This window comes from Balaenoptera physalus, assembly GCF_965194825.1.
Source record: "Balaenoptera physalus genome assembly, chromosome: 5".
In the NCBI taxonomy this organism is placed as follows: Eukaryota; Metazoa; Chordata; class Mammalia; order Artiodactyla; family Balaenopteridae; genus Balaenoptera; species Balaenoptera physalus.
Genome location: NC_138884.1, coordinates 148,788,048 through 148,807,969, shown reverse-complemented (window position 1 = coordinate 148,807,969; position 19,922 = coordinate 148,788,048). Strand labels below are relative to the sequence as shown.

The following is a 19,922-nucleotide window of genomic DNA, read 5'->3' as shown; positions in this document are numbered from 1 at the left end:
ATCTTCAGTAGTTGAAGGTTCAAGATGGCGCACGGTGTACGTTTCCCTGAAGCAAGCAGTAGTTGGGTGTTCTAATTATAAATCTAACATGGATTATTTGATTATTGTTAGCAAATGGAGTAAATCCCCAATGAATGAGCAGGTTTCTGTGTTTTGTTTTTTATGATGCTGTTGTGTTTAGGTTAGCTTGTGCTACACTTACGAAACCAAAGATTCCTTGTGCTTGGTGCTAACCATTATGAATGGAGGGGACCTGAAGTTTCACATTTACAACTTGGGCAACCCCGGCTTCGATGAGCAGAGAGCTATTTTCTATGCTGCAGAGCTGTGCTGTGGCTTGGAGGATTTGCAGAGGGAAAGAATTGTGTACAGGTAAGAATGGCATGGACTTCGGGGGCCTTGAAGCCTGGTCCTCCTGAGCCTTAGGCCACCTCGAAGCTCTTGCTGGCCGCTCTTAGGGGCCTGGGCGGGAGGGCCGTGGGTGAGCCGCTTGGCGGTGGTCCCTTGGGGCTGTGCTCCCACGCTGCTGGAAATATGGCCAATCAGAGGTGGACCTTGGTTTTCTTTTTAGTTCTCTTTTATCTCTAGTAAGTATAATAGTTTTAAGTTGGTCAAATATGGTCTTGCTACTCACATAATCACGAGAAGAACCCATTTCCAAGATTCTTAGACATTTTGACAGTTCTGCTAAGGACTAGGGACTGGGTCCCAACAAAATAACAGATGTCTTAAAATAATAATACGTGTTTAAATACTTTTTCGTCTTAGAATTCAGTAAAGAAAATTGAGTACAATAGTTGGAATTAGTTTCGTGTGATCAGTAGATCAAGTTTTAGGGAAAGCAGTCCCTCCACCACCCTTTAGGTGCTGGAGTCCTGGGCTCTGATGCTCTTCTTGGCCACTCCCTGGGCAGCTCCCTGCGTTCATCTCTGCGCGTCCACCTACCACCTGTATGCACGTCGTTCCCTGATGGGCGTGTCTATCCTTGCCCTTTCTCCTAAACTCCCAAGGGGTCTGCCCATCCCTTGCCCCAGTCCTCCCCATCTAGTCCAAATCCTCCCCGGCTTTGGTCACCAACTCACTCCTGAACATTTCTCAAATTACTCTCTGTTTTCTAGGGTCAGTGGCTTAGATCACAGCTTCCTCAGGTCAGCTTGCTCTCCTGGAACTTGTGCAGCGTCCTCCTGTCTTCACCCCTTTGCTCGTGCGGCTCCCCATGTGGATGCCTTTCTTGCAACGCGGCCCCTCCTGCTTCACTCTGAGCAACTCCTGCCCACCATGCAGAGTTAGCACACGGATGTCCTCTTTCCAGAAGCCCCCCTCCTCTGACCACATCCTCACAGCACTCCATGTTGCCCATCCTGGGGGCAGGGTCCCTCTGGCTGGCTAACTTCTTAGGAGACCTTCATCTTATCCATCCCAGTTCTGATGAACTTCTGACTTTTCCTTGTCTTTCGTAGCCCAGAGCCAAGTTAAGTATCTCTTTTTTTTTTTTTTTTTCCACACACACACACTGTATTTTATTTTTACAAGAGATAAATAGACTGACACCAAGCATTGTACATGGATGACCACAACAAAAGCAACAATGATTGCAATTACCAAACATGAAACACACTCATACTATGTCATAATATTGACATTCAGTCCAGTAATCCTCCACTGTAACAGCTCCTTTACTTTGCAGTGAAAATTGATTTGTATATTCTTTGCCTCTGAGTCCTTGTGGGATTTTTTTTTTTTTTTTAATTCAGACAGAAAGTCACAAAAATTATACTCTTGAGGATCAGCTGCCGGGCTGGGCCGAGGGACTGACACGGCCCCGCCCACTGTGAGTTGTGGAGCAAGGGGTGGCCTGCTGCCCTGGGAACGGTTGCCCTAGAGGGAGAGGGGGTCGTCTGAAGACGGCCTGGCCATTGTCCTTACAGGGAGTGGCTCTGAAGTGTGGCCCAAGCCTAGAGGAGCTTTGATTCCAGTTTTACCACTAGAGGAAATTAGTTTGTTACAGTTAAGTACAGTTGAGCCGCCTTTGCTTGCTTCTGGTGTTAAGATGCATTACTGGATTGGTTGGAAGATTTTCATTTCCCCCATTCTTTTACCGTGGGCTCCCACTTGCCCTCCAGCTGAGCAGGTCTGTCTCGTCCCTACTGTGTCCATAACACCTGCCATCAGGAGGTGCCACCAAGTGTCTGTTGAGTGAATGACCGATGGCTTTCAGGCTCTAATGGTACATCCCCGCCCTCTTTAAACAAGGACCTGTTAAAGCACGGCTTGCATGCTTCAAAGGATAGGGGTTCTTATGTACTCTTACCTATTTTCAGAGATTGCCACTTGACAGATTTTATCAGACCAGGTCCTAGAGAGATGGTCTTACTTTTTGCACAGAGACAGTACAAATAAAAATGCTCTACTATTTCAGCAGTTTAAAGGTCCGAAAAGAGGGGGCACTCAGGCTGGGCTTTAAGCATCCTTAGGGAAGAGCTTGTTACCAGTCAGAATTGAGAGCCTGGGGCCACCTTGCCCTCCTGCCCACAGAGCTGCCTTGAGAGCCCCGGTAGCGTGGGGAGTGCACGGCCTTCAAGTGCAACCTCCAGCCTCCATGGAGGCATTGAGGCAGATGCTGCAGTGCAGTTAAGGAGTCTCCCAAAGAGGGGCCTGCGTTTCGTGAGCAATTAAATGTAATGGATTAATGCTTCAAATTAGGCCAAGGCCTGATCAGGGAAGGCTTCCTGGAGGAGCTGGAACTTAGATTGCAGCTTGGAAGGATGGCTAAGAAGATCTGGGCAGGGGGGAGAGGGTGGTTCTTCCAGGGGAGACGTGAGCTGAGACGTGAGTTGTGTTTGCATCTTGGAGAAAGTGAACAGAGGAGTGTGACTAAACCAGAGCATTTGTGAAGAGAGTGGGAAGGAAGGAGCAAGCGTGTGTGGCTTTTCTGTTGCCTACCAGGCCCTAGGCTGTGCCTTTTTACATTTATTTATTTGGAGAAAAGCTTAAGAAGTTAGTAAAAAGCCATAGCATCCTTGAGGGCCTTTTATTCCAGACGTAATTTTCCTGGAGTGTTTCATTTCTTTTCTCTATACTTGTCTGCTGTTCATTCAGATAAAGTGCCTGAAACAACCAGCCACGAAAGGAGCCCCAGGCTCAGTACAGCCCAGGCCGGGCTGCTGGGCAGCCTTTCTGGGGATGGTGTGCTTTGCTTTCTGTTGTTTTTGGTGCTTGTTTGTTTGTTTGTTTGTTTGGCTGTGCCGCGTGGCTTGTGGGATCTTAGTTCCTCGACCAGGGACTGAACCAGGGCCCTTGGCAGTGAAAGCACGGAGTCCTAACCACTGGACAGCCAGAGAATTTCCTCTGTCGTTTTGATAGTGTGATTTCTTTTAAATTATAAGAATTATTTTTCTTAACAAAGTACAATATGTATACAGGTAGGTATGGCAAAAAGACTATGAAAATTTTAAAGAGTTGGCTTCTGAAAATGTTTTCAGTTTTGCCACTATGGAAAACAGTATGGAGTTTCCTTTAAAAAAAATTAAAAATAGAACACCCGTATGATCCAGAGATCCCACTCCTGGGTACATAGCTAAAAAAAAAAGTCAGACTCATAGAAATCGAGTAGAAAAGTGGTTGCCAGGGGCTAGAGGGTGGAAGAACTCAGGACTCCGTCAGTTCTGTTCCGTTGGTCTGTGTCTGTGCTCCTGCCTGTTCTACACTGTCTTGATTACTGCACCTTGGTAGTCAGTTGTGAAATTGGGAGGTATGAAGTCTCTGAGTTTGTTCTTCTTTTTCAAGATATTTTGGCTATTCTGGGTCCTTTGCATTTCCATATGAATGTTAGGATCAGCTTGTCAGTTTCTGTAAAAAAAAAAGAAATATATGTGTGTATATATATATATATGTATATGTATATATATGTATGTATGTATATTTTGCCTGCTAAGGATTGCATTGAATCTATAGATCAATTTGGGGATAATGGATATCTTAACCATATTGAATTTTCTGATCTATGAACACAGAATGTTTTTCCATTTATTTAGATGTTCTTTAATTTCTCTCAGCAATGTTTTGTAGTTTTCAGTATATAAGTCTTGTACTTTTTTTTGTTAAATTTATTCTTAAGTGTTTGATTCTTTTTGTTAGTATTTCAAATGCAATTGTTTTCTTAATTTCATTTTGGATTGTTTATTGCTAGTATGTAGAAATCCCATCGATTTCTGGGTAATGATCTTGTGTCCTTGCTGAACTCTCATTAGCTTTAGGAGTTTACTGTGAATTCCTTAGGGTTTTCTACATGCAGAATCATGTCGTCTGTGAATAAAGACAGTAGAGCCCGTGTATGTTTATTTCCCCCCCCACTAGAATCCTGCTGCTTCTGTTGGTACTTCATGAGAGGGAAGTTTTGGATAGATGTACAAAACCTTGAGTCAGTGCACCCTCATGAGTCTTCTGAAACAGACTGGAACAATCGATAGTTAAAAATCTGCCTGGTAAATGCTGTTTGTATTTATAGACGGTGAATATAGAGAAAGCAATTTGAGATTGATGTCCCAGAGGCCGGCTATCTCATCAGGTATCCTAATGTCACTATCAGAGGCAGAATCTGAGCTATAGTTTACAGAGCTTGTATACTATAGGGTCAAGCCAAAGACTGTCGTTCTTTTATCGTGAGGCACGTGGAGGCTGTGGTTTCTTAGGGATGTTCAGTAGACGAGAAGGCCTTCAGTTACTACTCGCTTACTTAGGTTTGGTGTTGTTTTGCGTTTTCTCTTTGCATAGATACTTTTCTTTTTTTCCATGCATATATGTCTTTTTTTTTTAAATTAATTAATTAATTTATTTATTTTTGGCTGTGTTGGGTCTTCGTTTCTGTGCGAGGGCTTTCTCTAGTTGCAGCAAGCGGGGGCCACTCTTCATCGCGGTGCACGGGCCTCTCACTATCGCGGCCTCTCTTGTTGCGGAGCACAGGCTCCAGACGTGCAGGCTCAGCAGTTGTGGCTCACGGGCCTAGTCGCTCCGCGGCATGTGGGATCTTCCCAGACCAGGGCTCGAACCCATGTCCCCTGCATTGGCAGGCAGACTCTCAACCACTGCGCCACCAGGGAAGCCCTCTTTGCATAGATTCTTTAGGTTACAAGTTCAGTTCTCAGATTGGGAGTTAAATTTTGTTCCTTATCTCAACCATTAAATCAATTATTTTGCATTGTCTTTGTGGAAAATAAAATTTCTAATCCAGAACCTTATCACAATGTTTCTCTGCAGCGACAGCTTCATGGTCACTCTTTTTCTGATACACCCACTGTTCCGTGCCAGTCTCAGCCCACTGGTAACCAGCGTTGTGGCTGGACCCGCCTTGTGATTCTTACTATGATTGCAGGACACCCTCAGCAACAACCATCAGGAGACGTTGAAAGAGACAAGGTTTATTACTTACAGGGCCTGGAAATTACAGCCAGGTGGGGCAGGGGAAGAAGCATGAGCGCGGGCTTGGGAGTCTACTTTTATTGGGGTCTAGAGTAGGGGCCTAGGGTTTCAAGGGCTCACCGTTTACTTGTGAATGTAAAACGTGAGAGCGAGAATTTAAAGCACAAGAAGAGAAAAGGCAAGGCACCCAGATGGTCATTTATGGAAATCAACCAAGGTCTCTCTAACAAAAAAAAAGATGCCTCAGTGGGGGTGTGGGCAGTGGCTGGCAGTGTGTTTGTCTCTAGCCAGTGGCTGGCAGTGTGTTTATTAGAGATAGCCCTCTTTCAAGTGGGTGCCTCGGCGATCAAAGCTCAAGTTGGGCACTTGCTTTCCAAAAAGAGGAAAACCGGTCTGCAGGGCTCATACTACATCCACAAACTGGAAGTGGTTGTGGAATCCAGGAGAATCATTTATGGTTTAATGAAATTCTGGAAGATAATCTCCTTGTCCTAAAAGTGACTCTAGTGAGATGATCTCTCCAGCGTTCAGACCAGGTGTTTTTCTGGCACTGGACCTGACCACCACGGCATCTTTCAGGAGTTCTGGGTGCATTTGACTACTTTGCGCTACTCATGGGAGTCGGGAGTGAGCTGACAGGTGGCTTTCTGAAGGATCAGAAACAGCTTCTTTGTGTTGTGAGAGCGACATTATGCGGCGAGGTGGGTACGTGTGACTCAGAGTGATTAGGTTGGCTTCTGGGAAGAGTGCGGGGTTTGTTAAGATTTGTAATTATTTAAAACCGAAGCTCCACCTCCTGCTTTCTTAGAGGAGGAAGGACGCAGCCGTTGCTTTGGGAGGAGGTGTGTTCAGCGTAGGGTCCCTGGAGATGCACCTGGGGCTGGGTGCTCACACGCGGTTACACAGCAGCGTCCGTGTCCGCCAGCAGGAGGGGTGACTCAGGCAGGGTGATTCCTGCAGAGTTGGAGCTCGTCATGGTGAACACATTGAACTCTGGTTTTGTTTCGGTGTATCACTGTGCTTAGAGAAAACCACCCCCTCTGATATGAGTAGCAAAAAATGCTGCTGGCTTCGGTCAAAATCGATACCAATAACATTCACTAGTAGAACACGTAACAGTTTCAGAGCACTTTGACGTGCACTGTCATCTCATCTTCCCAACAGTCTTGTGAGGAAGGCATCACATCCATGTACCTTCCTGGTGAGAGATGGGTACCCGGTGAGGTCCTGCGTTCTGCCCTCTTTTCCGTAACAGGAGGGGCAAGCGGAACCTCTTCTTGGTTGGATTGTTACATTTCCGAAGAGACTTGACTCTGACTCATCCTGTATTAAACGAGATTTGAATCATGACACTTCCACCCATCTGGAATGCTGTAGTTGGAAATGATCAAGAGAAAATGTCATTAGAAGTTACACTAAGGGAGGGGGACGTCTAGCTGTGCATTGGATGAATTGTGGATTGGAAAGCAGGTGAATCTTCCCCACTCTAAGGAGAAGGCAGCTGGTGTGCAGGAGAACAATGGGGAGAGGGGAACAGTTCAGACCTGTCATTTGTTTCAGTACTGAATTGGGTCATGCAGGCCTTTAGACACTACAGATTATTGCTATCACATTAGATTTATCAGTAGCTGACAGGTTCATTTATTCATTCCAGAAATATGTATTGAGTCCCAGGTTTATATGCTCCTGAGCTGTGTGCTTGAAGCACGTCCTGGGGACACATCAGATTTTGAGGTCCTTGTCCTCAGGAGGCTTATAAGCTAGAAGGGCTGTGTGTGGGTGAACACGTAAGTGGAGATATAATTACCATTTATGGTAAGTGCTTCAAAGGATGATCTCTCTTGTTTTCTACCCTTTTTGAAACATGGACGTTGATAGTAAAAATGGCAGATTTTAATGTTTATAGGGACCGCTAATCTGTATATGACCCACATTCTTCCAGATTGGACATTTCTGCCTCTTAGGGATTGGTTCTCTAAAAGCAATAGTAGCTAAGAAGCCCGTTTCCTGGTGGCTCTCTTAGGTCAGTCGGCCTTCTGGACGGGGCCACTGACTGACCAGGACCTCAGAGTCTTGCCCTGAGGCCAGTGGGCCATCTCTGTCTTATCTAGACTCAGGTGTGAGCAGGTTGTCATACTGTGACGTGCCTGGGCACCAACTCAAGATGGCTGTTTTCTCGTCACGCTCCCACCAGGAACATTGCTCCAGATGCCTTTGCATTGGAGCAGAGCCAATTTTTCAACACGGTGGTTGAACTATTTAGGCCGCACTAAAGTGCTGGTTAGGCCAGAGCTCTAGACCCCTTCCCTGTGGCCGTGCTGTTCTCCCCACCTTATTGCCAGCGGGTCCTCCCCACATCTGCTCACGTCTCCCTCCCGGGAGGGGCTGGGTGACTGAGGCCATCGTGGGAGACAGAGGGCGCCGGGGAGGGCAGGCCCGCCCGTGAGCCGTGGACCAGGCCTCAGTCTCCAGAAATCGTCGTCAACTTCACCATTTCCTGATAACTCATGACCCAGTAGCAGGCCGGGAAATGGGATCCAGATGGGAAGGTACTCTTTTAACAAGAAGAGGAAAGGCACGGAGCCAGCAACCTGAGTTTCCAGGGAACCAGGACATGGACGTAAAGGTGACTTTTAAACGGCCTGAGAGCACACCAGTTACACACCAGGCAGCAGGACAGCACCGGGGCTGGGGGATGGTGTAAAAAAGTCAGAAGACAACCTTATCTCCTTTCATCCTCAGCTTTGGTCAGACCCTCGTGTATGTGCTGAACTTAGTTTGTCTTCCTGGCTTAAGGTTATGATTAGAGCATCACTTTTCAATACAAAAGGAGCTGAAAAGATCATCTGGTAAAACCCTTTCACTTGGTTGAGGAAACCAAGCCCCCGGGGTGAGTGACCTCAGCCGTGGTGAGGCATTCTCACGCTGAGCGCCCTGGGCCCAAACTCAGAGACGTGTGAACAGAACTGCGAGGCTGATGAAAAGCCTGCAGAAGTGGTTTTTGAGGGAAGGTTCAGGAAAGGACAGATACCCAGTGTGTGGTGTGGGGCAGGGTGGGAGCACGGCGGCTTTGGGATTGGTCCCAGCTTGCCGTCTGGCATCCTAGTGACCCGCTGACTTAGCTACAGCCCAAGAGTGTCTGGACGTACTCCAGAGATGCTGTGACAGTCGCAGGAGTCGGTGCGTGTCAAATGCTTAAGCACACATCTTGGCATCCGGAGAGCGTTCAGGAGGAGTTAGCTGACACCATTACTGCTACCACCGTGATTATTCTGCGCAGTACACACGGCGCACCTCCTTTCGGAGCAGGTGGCTGGCGCTGGACCTGAGAGCTGAGAGTGGTACTGGCGGCAGTTGTTAGGTCAGGCTTCTCACGTTTCAACGAGCCGGTCCCGGGACCAGGCGAGGATGCGGGTCGGCCGTCAGCAGGTCTCGGGCGGGCCCTCGATTTGCTTCCAGCCAGCTCCCGAGTGGTGCAGGCCTTCGCTCAGAGCACCGGGGCTCTAGGGGGTCTCGAGAGACGTTTGAAGTAAGGTGGGTGGGCAGCTGTCCTGCTGATGTGGAGTGCGGCTGTGAATGTTGCATACAGGGAGGGTTACTTTGTTTTCAACTGCATTTCCTAGGATTTTTTAAATACAGAAAAGAATGAAAGAAAAAACAAGGGTGTGCACATGGCTGGGCAGTGCAAGCAGAAGACACCCGTTGCCGCCCCTCTGCTCCCCAGGGAGACCAGTGACGGTGGCAGGGGCGTCTTTCCAGAGAATGTCTCTCTGCAGCGACCCATGCCCACATTCTTGATTCTCTGAGCTTCTGGGCAGGATAACTTCTCGTGTCTCTTCTGGGGTGTGGTTTCTGACCCCGGGAGGCGTTACAGTCACTGCAGCCCCTGGGCGGGTGGGCTGGGAGCGCCCCCTTGAGACCAGCCTCCTCTGAGCGACTGCTCTCTGCTGCTGGCTCTGTCCCCTCTGTAGGTTCCAGTGACGCGGCCACAGATGGAGGGGTGGTGCTCAGGAAGATGGACTCTTGTGACAGGGCCACACTTGAAATCAGAGTTAAATATAAATCCTTTGAAAACTAATTTTCTTCTCTCTAAGGGAGAAGACAAGTAGTTTGAGATATCACACTTAAGATATTGTCGTCTTTGGTGGGACACACTTATTTGAAGTTTGTGGCGTCGCCCTGCCTTTGCAATCAGTAGTCACTGCTGCGGGTTATGTGCTCGCTGCCACGAGGCCTGGTCTTGCCCAGACCCTGCGCAGCCCGGGGAGTGGGCGGCTGCTGGGCGCTGTGTCTTGCAGGTGAGGACACAGGCTTGGAGAGGTTGAGGCCACAGAGCTGGTAAGTGGCAGAGCCAGGATCTGAATCCATGCCTGTCTGACCCCCCCAATGGAATTCTTCTAGTATGGGGAATGTTCATTTGTTGACATTTTAAGCAGTATATTAATGATGGGAGAAATGGAGCCGCGTTCCTTAGGGGCCAACCCCTCACCACGGGGCTGCGCGTCTCACGGCCGGGACGTCTTCCGTTAAGTCTGCAGAACGGTGCGCTTTGTGCACGTTGTCTGTAGGATCTTCCTCCTTCACGTGGCCACTGGAGCCTCGTGACGACACCAAGGGCTCGCCGCTGGACCCACAGAGGGGGCTCTGTTACCTGCCTTTCTTGCCGTTGCTCAGAGCACAGAGGTGTCTGTGGGTCTTTCCGCTGGTGCCGACGGATCCCAGCGTCAAATTCCGGATAACTGACTTTCTGTTGTTGTTTCTTCCCTTGCAGAGACTTAAAGCCTGAGAATATTCTCCTCGATGATCATGGTGAGTGAGCGAGCCTTTCCCGTCCACAGCGTACACTTTGTTAACAGGGACTCGGGGACGGAAAGTTAGTGCGCACTTGGCCAGTTAGTGCGGAGGGGGAGCCGCAACAGGAGGGGACGCCCTCTGGTGTGTGCTCGTTTAAGGACAGAATGGACGGACTTCCCTGGCGGTCCAGTGGTTAGAACTCCACGCTTCTACTGCAGGGGGCTTGGGTTCGATTCCCGGTTGGGGAACTAAGATCCCACAAGCCGTGCGGTGTGGCAAAAAAAAAAAAATAATAGAACGGAGATGTCATCGTTATTCCCCTGTATCTAGGCAAGAAGGAGAGATGGTTCTAATTTTCAGTTAAACTCAAAGGAAGAACATTTTTCCCCCCCTTATTTCTTGCTGTTCGCCCACCTCTTGCTTTATTCTCAGTGGTGTGTCCATGCCCTCCTAAACCCTGGCTACTCTCGGGGGCCGCCCTCCCCGCAGAGCATGGGTCGGAGCAGGCGTGGGGCTGGGGGCCCTCGGGGGCAGCCGGAGGATGGACGGCCCGCTGGCAGGCCCACCGTGGCCAGGTGTTGACCAGCGGCCCCGGGGTGGCGTCGGGAGGGAGCTGTCTTCGGGGGATTGTTGGGGTTGTCTCAGGACTCTCACGGTCCAGTGGAGAATGAGCCCAGGCCGGCGTGGCTCCTGCAGAGGAGGAGAGGGGCGGCGGTATTGAGGGCAAAGAATCCTGAAGGCGGACGTGGGGCGCGTTCGGTGCAAAGACTCCTCTGATGCTTCTGCCACGTGCTTCCCGCATGGTGCCTGACACGTGAGCACAGAGCAGCCACCTGTGCGGAGGGAGTGGAGTCTCGCTTCGTGGGAGGTGATGCTGAGATTTGGAAGAGTGTTGCCCAAGGGCATGTTCACGGCTTTGGGCTCTGAGCCCGTGGTTCATTCCTCGTGCTGTGCTGTTAACCAGAGCGGGGATTCATGCCCCGTGTGGGAATGAGGAGTGTCTCCAGGAGATGTTGTTAATTGGGAAAGAGTGAGGTGAGAGCAGCGTGCAGTGTGCTTCCTCTTGTGCAAAAAGGGGGAAATGATCAGGGATAGTTGTATTTGCTTGTATATACGTAAAGACACAAAAACAAGAGTCACTAGAAACTATGAAGAGGTACTTCCCTGGTGGCACAGTGCTTAGGAATCCGCCTGCCCATGCAGGGGACACGGGTTTGAGCCCTGGTCTGGGAAGATCCCACATGCCGCGGAGCAACTAAGCCCGTGTGCCACAACTACTGAGCCTGTGCTCTAGAGCCCACGAGCCACAACTACTGAGCCCACACACTGCAACTACTGAAGCCCCTGCACCTAGAGCCCATGCTCTGCAACAAGAGAAGCCATCACAATGAGAAGTCTGTGCACAGCAACGAAGACTCAATGCAGCTAAAAATTAATTAATGAGTTAATTAATTTTTTAAAAAAGGAGCAGTAAGCTGCAACCAAAAGGTTTTTTTTTTTTTTGAAGTGCAAAAACATAAGAGATTTGCCACGAACATGTTTAGAAATTAAGGTATGTTGGTACTTCCCTGGTGGTCCAGTGGTAAAGAATCTGCCTTCCAATGCAGGGGACATGGGTTTGAGCCCTAGTCCGGGAAGATCCCACATGCCGTGGAGCAACTAAGCCCGTGCACCACAACTACTGAGCCTGCACTCTAGAGCCCGCGAGCCACAACTATGGAGCCTGCATGCTACAACTACTGAAGCCCACGTGCCTAGAGCCTGTGCTCCGCAACAAGAGAAGCCACCGCAATGAGAAGCCCGTGCACGGCAACGAAGAGTAGCCCCCGCTCGCCGCAACTAGAGAAAAGCTCGTGTTCAGCAACAAAGACACAACACAGCCAAAAATAAATAAATAAAAAATAAAAAGAAACTATTAAGAGTTAAAATAGCATAGGGGGGAGCAGACTTTCCAGTCATACTGACACCTTTATATATGTTTTTAGTATACAATTCAATTTCTGCAAAAAAAGAAAAAACACAAAAACCCCAGAACACCCACAACATGCTGGTATTTTGATTGGAACTGTGTTGAATCTATAGAAAACTTGTGGAGAACTGACATCTTAATATTGGATCATCCAATTTAGGAACATAGTCTACAGTTCTATATATTTGGGGCTCCTTCAGTTTCTCTCATTATTACTTTGTAGTAGTGTTCATTGTAGTACCATGTGAATATATTGCTTATTAAAAATCATTTATTTATTTTTTTAAGTGGACTCTAGGAAACTCCGTGCATATATTTGCAGATCTTTCTCTGCATGGCTCCCTCCTCTCCAGAACGTTATCCCACAAACTTGAGCTGACCTATCTCTCCCATGTTCTAACTTCCGTCTTCTCAGCTTAGCAAGGCCGTCCACTCTGCTTGGGTCCCCCATCCTGTGCTGAGACCTGAGGGTTGCTCCCGGCTAGGATGCCAAGAAGGTTGTAGGGCCCAGCTCGCTGTTTCTCTTCTCTCAGGACTCATGGTCCGCAGCTGCCCTGGACTCAATGTGTTTAGTGCTTTTGTGTTTTGTTTAAGAAATCTTGGCCTGAACCTCAAAATGTTCTATGTTTTATTCTAAAAACATTACTGTTGGGCTTCCCTGGTGGCGCAGTGGTTGAGAATCCGCCTGCCAATGCAGGGGACCCGGGTTTGAGCCCTGGTCGGGGAGGATTCCACATGCCACGGAGTAGCTAAGCCCGTGCACCACGACGACTGAGCCTGTGCTCTAGAGCCCGTGAGCCACAACTGCTGAGCCCACATGCCACAACTACTGAAGCCCGCACGCCTGGAGCCTGTGCTCCGCAGCAAGAGAAGCCACCGCAATGAGAAGCATGCACACCGCAACGAAGAGTAGCCCCTGCTCACCGCAACTAGAGAAAACCTGCGCGCAGCAACAAAGACCCAACACAGCCAAAAATAAATAAAATAAATAAATTAAAAATAAATAAATAAATAAATAGATAGATATATTACTGTTTTATCTTTCCCATTTACTTCTGTAGTCCCTCTGGAACTGATTTTTGTGCATGATATGAAGTAGAGGTTGACACATTTTTTTCAAATATATAACCAGTTGACTAACACCATTCATTGCAAAGATCATCTATTCCCCTTTTCTTTGGAGTGTCACATTTTACATAAATCTAGTGTCTCTATATGTGTGGATCTGTCTCTGGACTCTATAGTTTCCTTGGTCATTTTATTCATCCTTGAACCAGCACCATAGCCCTTAACCACTGAAGATTTCTAGTGAGTCTTGATATCTGTTCAAGTCCTCCAGCATCATTACTGTTCTTCAAGATTGCCTGAGCTATTCTTAAACTCCTTCACTTCCAGATGATTTTTTATAATTGGTCAATTTCTAGAGGGAAAAGCAACAAGGTATTGGGATTTTGATTGAAATTGTATTGAATTATAGAATAATTTTCAGAGAATTAATTAATATCGAATCTTTGAATTTATGAACATAGTATATAGTTCTGCGCATTTGGGTCTCTTAAGTTCTCTCAATATCACTTTGTAGTTTCATTGTAAAGTTCTTACGCATTTTTGTTATTTGATGTTTTTTAATGGTATTACTCTTAAAACTTCATTTTCTATTTATCTGTTGCTGGTATTTCAAAATACAATTTCCCCTAGGATTTACATTTTACATTAGTGTGTGATACGTTGTGACAACTGATGAACCGATATTGGTACAGTATTATTAACTGAAGTCCATAGCGCATATGAGGGTTCGTTCTGTGTTTTACACATTCTGTGGGTGTTGACAAATGTGAAATGATATATGTTCATTATCGTATCTTATGGAGTAGTTTCACTGCCCTAAAAATTCTCTGTGCTCCACCTGTTCATCCCTCCCCCACCCCCAACCCCTGGCAACCACTGATGTTGTCACTGTCTCCATAGATGTACCTTTTCCAGATGTCGTAGATTTGGACTCACAGTCTGTAGCCTTTTCAGATTGGCTTCTGTCACTTAATAACATGCATTTAAGGTTCCTCCACGTCTTTTCATGCCTCGTTAGCTCATTTCTTTTTAGCGCTGAGTAGTATTTCTCTGTCTGTATGGACCACAGTTTATTTATTTTCACCTACTAAAGGATATCTTGGTGGTTTCCAAGTTTCGGTAACTGTGAGTACAGCTGCTATAAATATTTGTGTAAAGTTTACGTGGACATAAGTTTTCAGCTCTTTTGAGTAAATACCAAGGAGTGGGTTTGCTGAATCGTATGGTAAGAGTATGTTTAATTTTGTGAGAAGCCACCAACCTGTCTTCCATCGTGGCTGCCGCATTCTGCGTTCCCAGCAGCAGCGATGCGAGTTCCCGCTGTTCCGCATCCTCGCCAGCATGTGGCGCTGTCAGCGTTGTGGATTCCGGCCGTTCTGACAGGTGTGGAGTGGGATCTAGTTTAATTTGCGTTTCCCTGATGACAGGATGTGGAGCCTCTTTTCATATGCTGACTTGCCAGATGTTTATCTTGTTTGGTGAGGTGTCTGTTCAGGTCTTCTGTCCATTTTTAATTGGGTTGTTTGTTTTCTTATTGTTGAGTTTTAAGAGTTCTGTGTTTATTTTTGATACCAGTCCTTTCCTTTAACAAATATAAATGTTTTTAAGTTTAATGAGATCCATCTTATCAATTTTTTCTTCGATGGTTTGTGCTTTTGGTTACAATTGCAATTGACTTTATATCCAGTGACCATGTTAAATCCACTGAATTCTAAAAGTTTGTAGACTCTTTGGATTTTCTGCAGACACCATCATGCCATCTGCACTTGGCCACTTTATGTCTGCCTTTCCAATTCTTCAGGCTTTTGTTTCTGTTTCTTGCCTCGTGACACCAGATGGGACCTTCAATACAATGTTGGATAGAAGTTGTAATAGTGGGAATTCTTTCCTTATTTCTGATCTCAGGGGTAGCCTTTCAGTGTATCACCATGAAGTATGAAATCCGCTGTAGTATTTTTATAGAAATTCTCTTTCAGATTTAAGAATTTTCCTTTTAAAAAAAAATGAATGGTGGCTGAATTTTGTCAGTGCTTTTTTCTACCAAAATGACTGTATGTTGTTCTTTTCTCCTTTTAATATAGTTAATCCACCAGTTAATTTTCCAGTGTTAAACTAATCTTTCATTCCTGAAATAAATCCAGCTTGGGCACGGCATGCTCCAGGTAAGGACCTGGATTGCTGGATTCTGAGGAGGCCCCTAACCTCCAGCACGGTCTCTCTGGCGCGCTCCGCACGAGCGTCGGAATCCGAGCTGGTGTCTCCGTCCCTACAGCAGTCTCCGGGGGTTAAGAAGTCTCCATTCTCGGCATCCAGCTGCTCCCAGCCTCGGTAGGCATCCAGGTGGGAGCAGCTGGAGAGCCTCTGTGTGTCCCCCATTCCCAGTCGGCAGCCTCTGGCTTGACCAGGCTTTGCAAATGCTTCTGAGGGAAACACCTGCTGCCCCAGCAGGGCGCCTTTGTGTGGATCTCCTGCTCAGACGTTTTGGTCCATCCAGGCTGGTCCATGGCTCCTAGTTGTGGCCAGTAGCAGCGTAGGCCCGCCGTGGCCTTCTCCATCCTGCCCTGAGGCAGGCGCTCAGCATCATGTCTGTGGCAATTACTGTGTGACTTGTTCTTTATACACCAGGGACCTGGTCCCGTTCCAGTTAAGCATAGAAAGGAACGACAAAGCTTTGTTTTGCTTTTCTTGATTTCAGGAGACTTTTAATCTTTTCTTGGTGTTTTCTTACTCTTTTAATTTTTAAAAATGTAATCCTAGCTGTACTTTAGTTTCTCTGACTTAAAAAAATGCAGTTGATTTTAGGATGTTTTCTACCTTAGAATTAAAATTCCGAAGAACTAATTTGCACCAGTAAGGCATAGAACATAAGAGTAACAGGATTGTCTGTAAGTACCTCTTCACTTCCCTTATAGACAGCTTGTTAGGTTTTCTGTTTTCGTCTGTAAAGTAGAACTTGACATTTGGATTGAATTTAGATTTTTTTAAAAAGCTGTTTATCATCTATTCTACGTTGTGAGGTACATTTACCATTTGTCCATCCTAAATATGGAAGCAATCTTTTTTGCAAACTTATAAATTAAGGGGGATTTGGTTTATGAAATTCATCTGGTGGTTGAGATAACAAAGAAAACTTTATCATGCTTATATTTTCTATAGAGGCCTTCCTATTTTTATGAAATAGATATATCCCTAAAGACTGGGATAAATAGTGAGTTTTTGTAAAAACCAGGAGCATTGTATTATTGACAGTGGTTTTAAAGGGAATTCTATGCATCATATTCTTCTATCTATAAAAATATTTATCAAAGATACAGATACTGTTTTTAATATAAATACAATACTATTTTTTTTAATAAATTTATTTATTTATTTATGGCTGCGTTGGGTCTTCGTTGCTGCACGCAGGCTTTCTCTAGTTGTGGTGAGCGGGGGCTACTCTTTGTTGCAGTGTGCGGGCCTCTCATTGCAGTGGCTTCTCTTGTTGCGGAGCACGGACTCTAGGTGCGTGGGCTTCAGTAGGTGTGGCACGCGGGCTCAGTAGTTGTGGCTCGCAAGCTCTGGAGCGCAGGCTCAGTAGTTGTGGCGTATGGGCTTAGTTGCTCCGCAGCAGGTGGGATCTTCCCAGACCAGGGCTCGAACTCATGTCCCCTGCAATGGCGGGCGGATTCTTAACCACTGCACCACCAGGGAAGTCCCTACAATACTATTATTAAATCCAAAACTATTTAATGATTCCTTAATATCACCTAATATCCCATTGGCTTTATCTTCCTTAATTATTTCATAAGTGTTTTTATAGTTGTGTATTTAATGTCCAATGAAGTCTACATTAGATTTGGTTGATATCTTGTTGGGTCTTTTGTAACTTCATAGGTTCCTCCTCCCTGCTTCTTTTTGTCATTTATTTGTGAAACCAGGTGTTATGGGTTGAATTATGTCCTTCCAAAATTGATGTGGTGAAGCCCTAACCCCCAGTCCTTCAGAATGTGACTGTATTTGGAGATAAGGTCTTTTAAGATATAATTTAGGTTAAATGAGGTCTTTGCGGGGGGCTCTAATCCGATATGACTGGTGTCCTTATAAGAACAGGAGACTGAGACACAGACACACAGTGGGAAGACAGACATGAAGACACAGGGAAAGGGGACAAAGGCCAAGCCTTCCAACACCTTGATCTTGGACTTCCAGCCTCCAAGACTGTGAAGAAATAAATTTCTGTTGTCTAAGCCATCTGGTCTGTGGTACTTTTTATGGCAGCCCTGGCAGACGTCCACAGACGTTTGTGCTATAGAATTTCCCATGCTCTGGATTTAGCACCTTCCCTATCCTCGTTTTTCCTGTAAGCCAGTAGTTAGAGCTGGAGGCTAGACTAGGTCCAGATTTGATCGTTGGTGAGCAAACTTGGTGTGTCCTTCCTGTTACGTGACATCAGGAGGCGTGTGATGGCCAAGTGTCTCTCTTTGCTGTCAGCCTGATCCATCCATTATCCAGTTCCCACCAGCCTTTCACTCAGTGGATACCTCATTCCAGTGGGCTCACCGCACGATAAAATGATGAGAGTCTTACGCTGTCATTCCTTTTGCTCTTATTTGTTGGGATTCATCTGTAAAAAAGAACTTTGCCTCATCAACATTTGTTTACCTGGGGCTTCCCTGGTGGCACAATGGTTAAGAATCCGCCTGCCAATGCAGGGGACATGGGTTCGAGCCCTGGTCCAGGAAGATCCCACATGCCATGGAGCAACTAAGTCCGTGCGCCACAACTACTGAGCCTGCACTTTGGAGACTGCGAGCCACAACTACTGAGCCCATGTGCCACAACTACTGAACCCTGCGTGCCTAGAGCCTGTGCTCCACAACAAGAGAAGCCACCGCAATGAGAAGCCCGCACACTGCAACGAAGACCCAATGCGGCCAAAACAAAAACAAAAACAGTTGTTTACCTGTTTGTTCAGGAAAAGCAGGGGAAACACTTGAATACTTCCCTTTATTTTCATTTCTCAGAATATCATGTTAGTTCTCTGTCATTCTCCAGGATGACAAACGAGGTTTTTGTTTTTTCTGTTTTGGTGTCATTATGAATGTGTGGACTAAACACTTATATACGTTACGGGCCTTTGGAGTCATCATTCCTTTTGATGTTGAGACTGTCCCATCTTTGGCCAGCGGGTGTCCAGTAGTCTTTGCTAACTTCCTTGTCTTCTGCTGTAAGGAGACGTTCCAGGATTGTCTTGCCCGTGTGCTGACCCAGACCTGGGACCCACCATTTCTCCAGAGGGCCCCGGTCCTCTGTGCGGAAAGCCGCATCGTGAGACCACCGTGTGGGCGCTGCGGTTGCTCATTGCTGCCCTGTTGGTCATTCTTCCTAGACCTGTTCAGTGGACAGAGAAAAAAATGTGCTGTTCCTTTTTAAAGAAAACATTCATCATGGATTCATACTGATATTTCCAAGTCTCATCAACTTCTTCATTTCACTTTTGTGGTTTTTTTACCCTAATGCTGAAAACGTTAATTCCTAATGAGAGTAACAGAATTACACTATTTTTCTCCACTTTTTTTTTAAAATTAATTAATTAATTAATTTTATTTTTGGTTGTGTTGGGTCTTCGTTTCTGTGCTAGGGCCCTCTCCAGTTGTGGCAAGTGGGGGCCACTTCTCATCGCGGTGCGCGGGCCTCTCACCATCGTGGCCTCTCTTGTTGCGGAGCACAGGCTCCAGACGCGCAGGCTCAGTAGTTGTGGCTCACGGGCCCAGTTGCTCCGCGGCATGGCATGTGGGATCCTCCCAGACCAGGGCTTGAACCCGTGTCCCCCGCATTAGCAAGCAGATTCCCAACCACTGCGCCACCAGGGAAGCCCTCCACTATTTTTTAAGCAGAGATCACTCTACAGCACTAAGTGCCAGCAGAAGAGCAGGCTTGATGTGCCCAGTCCCCACCGATAGGTGGGGGGCTGTCCCCAGGCTCCTGCTGGTTTGGTCAGTGCTGCAGGGCGCAGCCTGTGTCGAGGCATTTCCCGTTTCTTGTTTCTTCCAGCGTTTCCTCGGGAATCTATCGCAAGGAATAGTGGGAGCTCGAGGCGAGGGCTGCACTCACGCACGGTGTTGCCAGACATCCGGCTCGCTCTCGTGCCTGTGCGGGCCCCACCAGCAGACTGTGTTCTCAGACCTGGAGTTTTCGTCAGTTTGTCAGTAGTTCTACTTTTTATTTCTCAATTTAAAAAACACACTTTAATGTAAAAAAATAAGACCAGGGATACTTAAAGTTTCACAACATGCCAGTCCTCTGCTTAGACATGAAATACGTGAAAGGTGCGTTATGGAGAAAATCTTTGTGTTTGAAAGGAGGAACCTGAGACACAGTAACAAATGGCAGAGCTGGGGCTCAGACCCAGGCTGTGTGGCTCTGGGTGTGCTCTTAAGCCCTCTACCCTCCTTCCTTCCCAGGCGGGCGGGCATGCGGGCAAGGCCACCGAGCTGGCCAAGCCGAAGGTTAGTCTTCCTGTTGGGGGGCACAATGGAGACTGTTTAAAACTCTTTTCAGTGCCTTGGAGGGCATGTTGCATATTTTTAGTGTTCTGCAAATATTTATTGGTTGATTCATTCAGTTCTTTCATACATTTTTTTTAATTAATTTTTTTAAAATTTTATTTATTTATGTATGGCTGTGTTGGGTC

At 46.8% G+C, this 19,922-nt stretch overlaps 1 protein-coding gene across 7 annotated transcripts in view; it reads left to right on the top strand.

The window, feature by feature from the left end:
• The window catches only part of GRK4 (G protein-coupled receptor kinase 4), an 83,895-nt gene that overhangs the window by 54,358 nt on the left and 9,615 nt on the right, over positions 1-19,922 (top strand). For all 7 annotated transcript variants that reach the window (XR_014264463.1, XM_082464381.1, XM_082464380.1 and 4 more), the window contains 2 exons: positions 182-372; positions 10,190-10,227. Coding sequence is in view for 6 of the 7 variants with exons in the window: in XM_082464381.1 (XP_082320507.1) it covers positions 182-372; positions 10,190-10,227 (229 nt within the window). In the remaining variant the exon portion in view is untranslated. The remainder of the gene's footprint in view (positions 1-181; positions 373-10,189; positions 10,228-19,922) is intronic.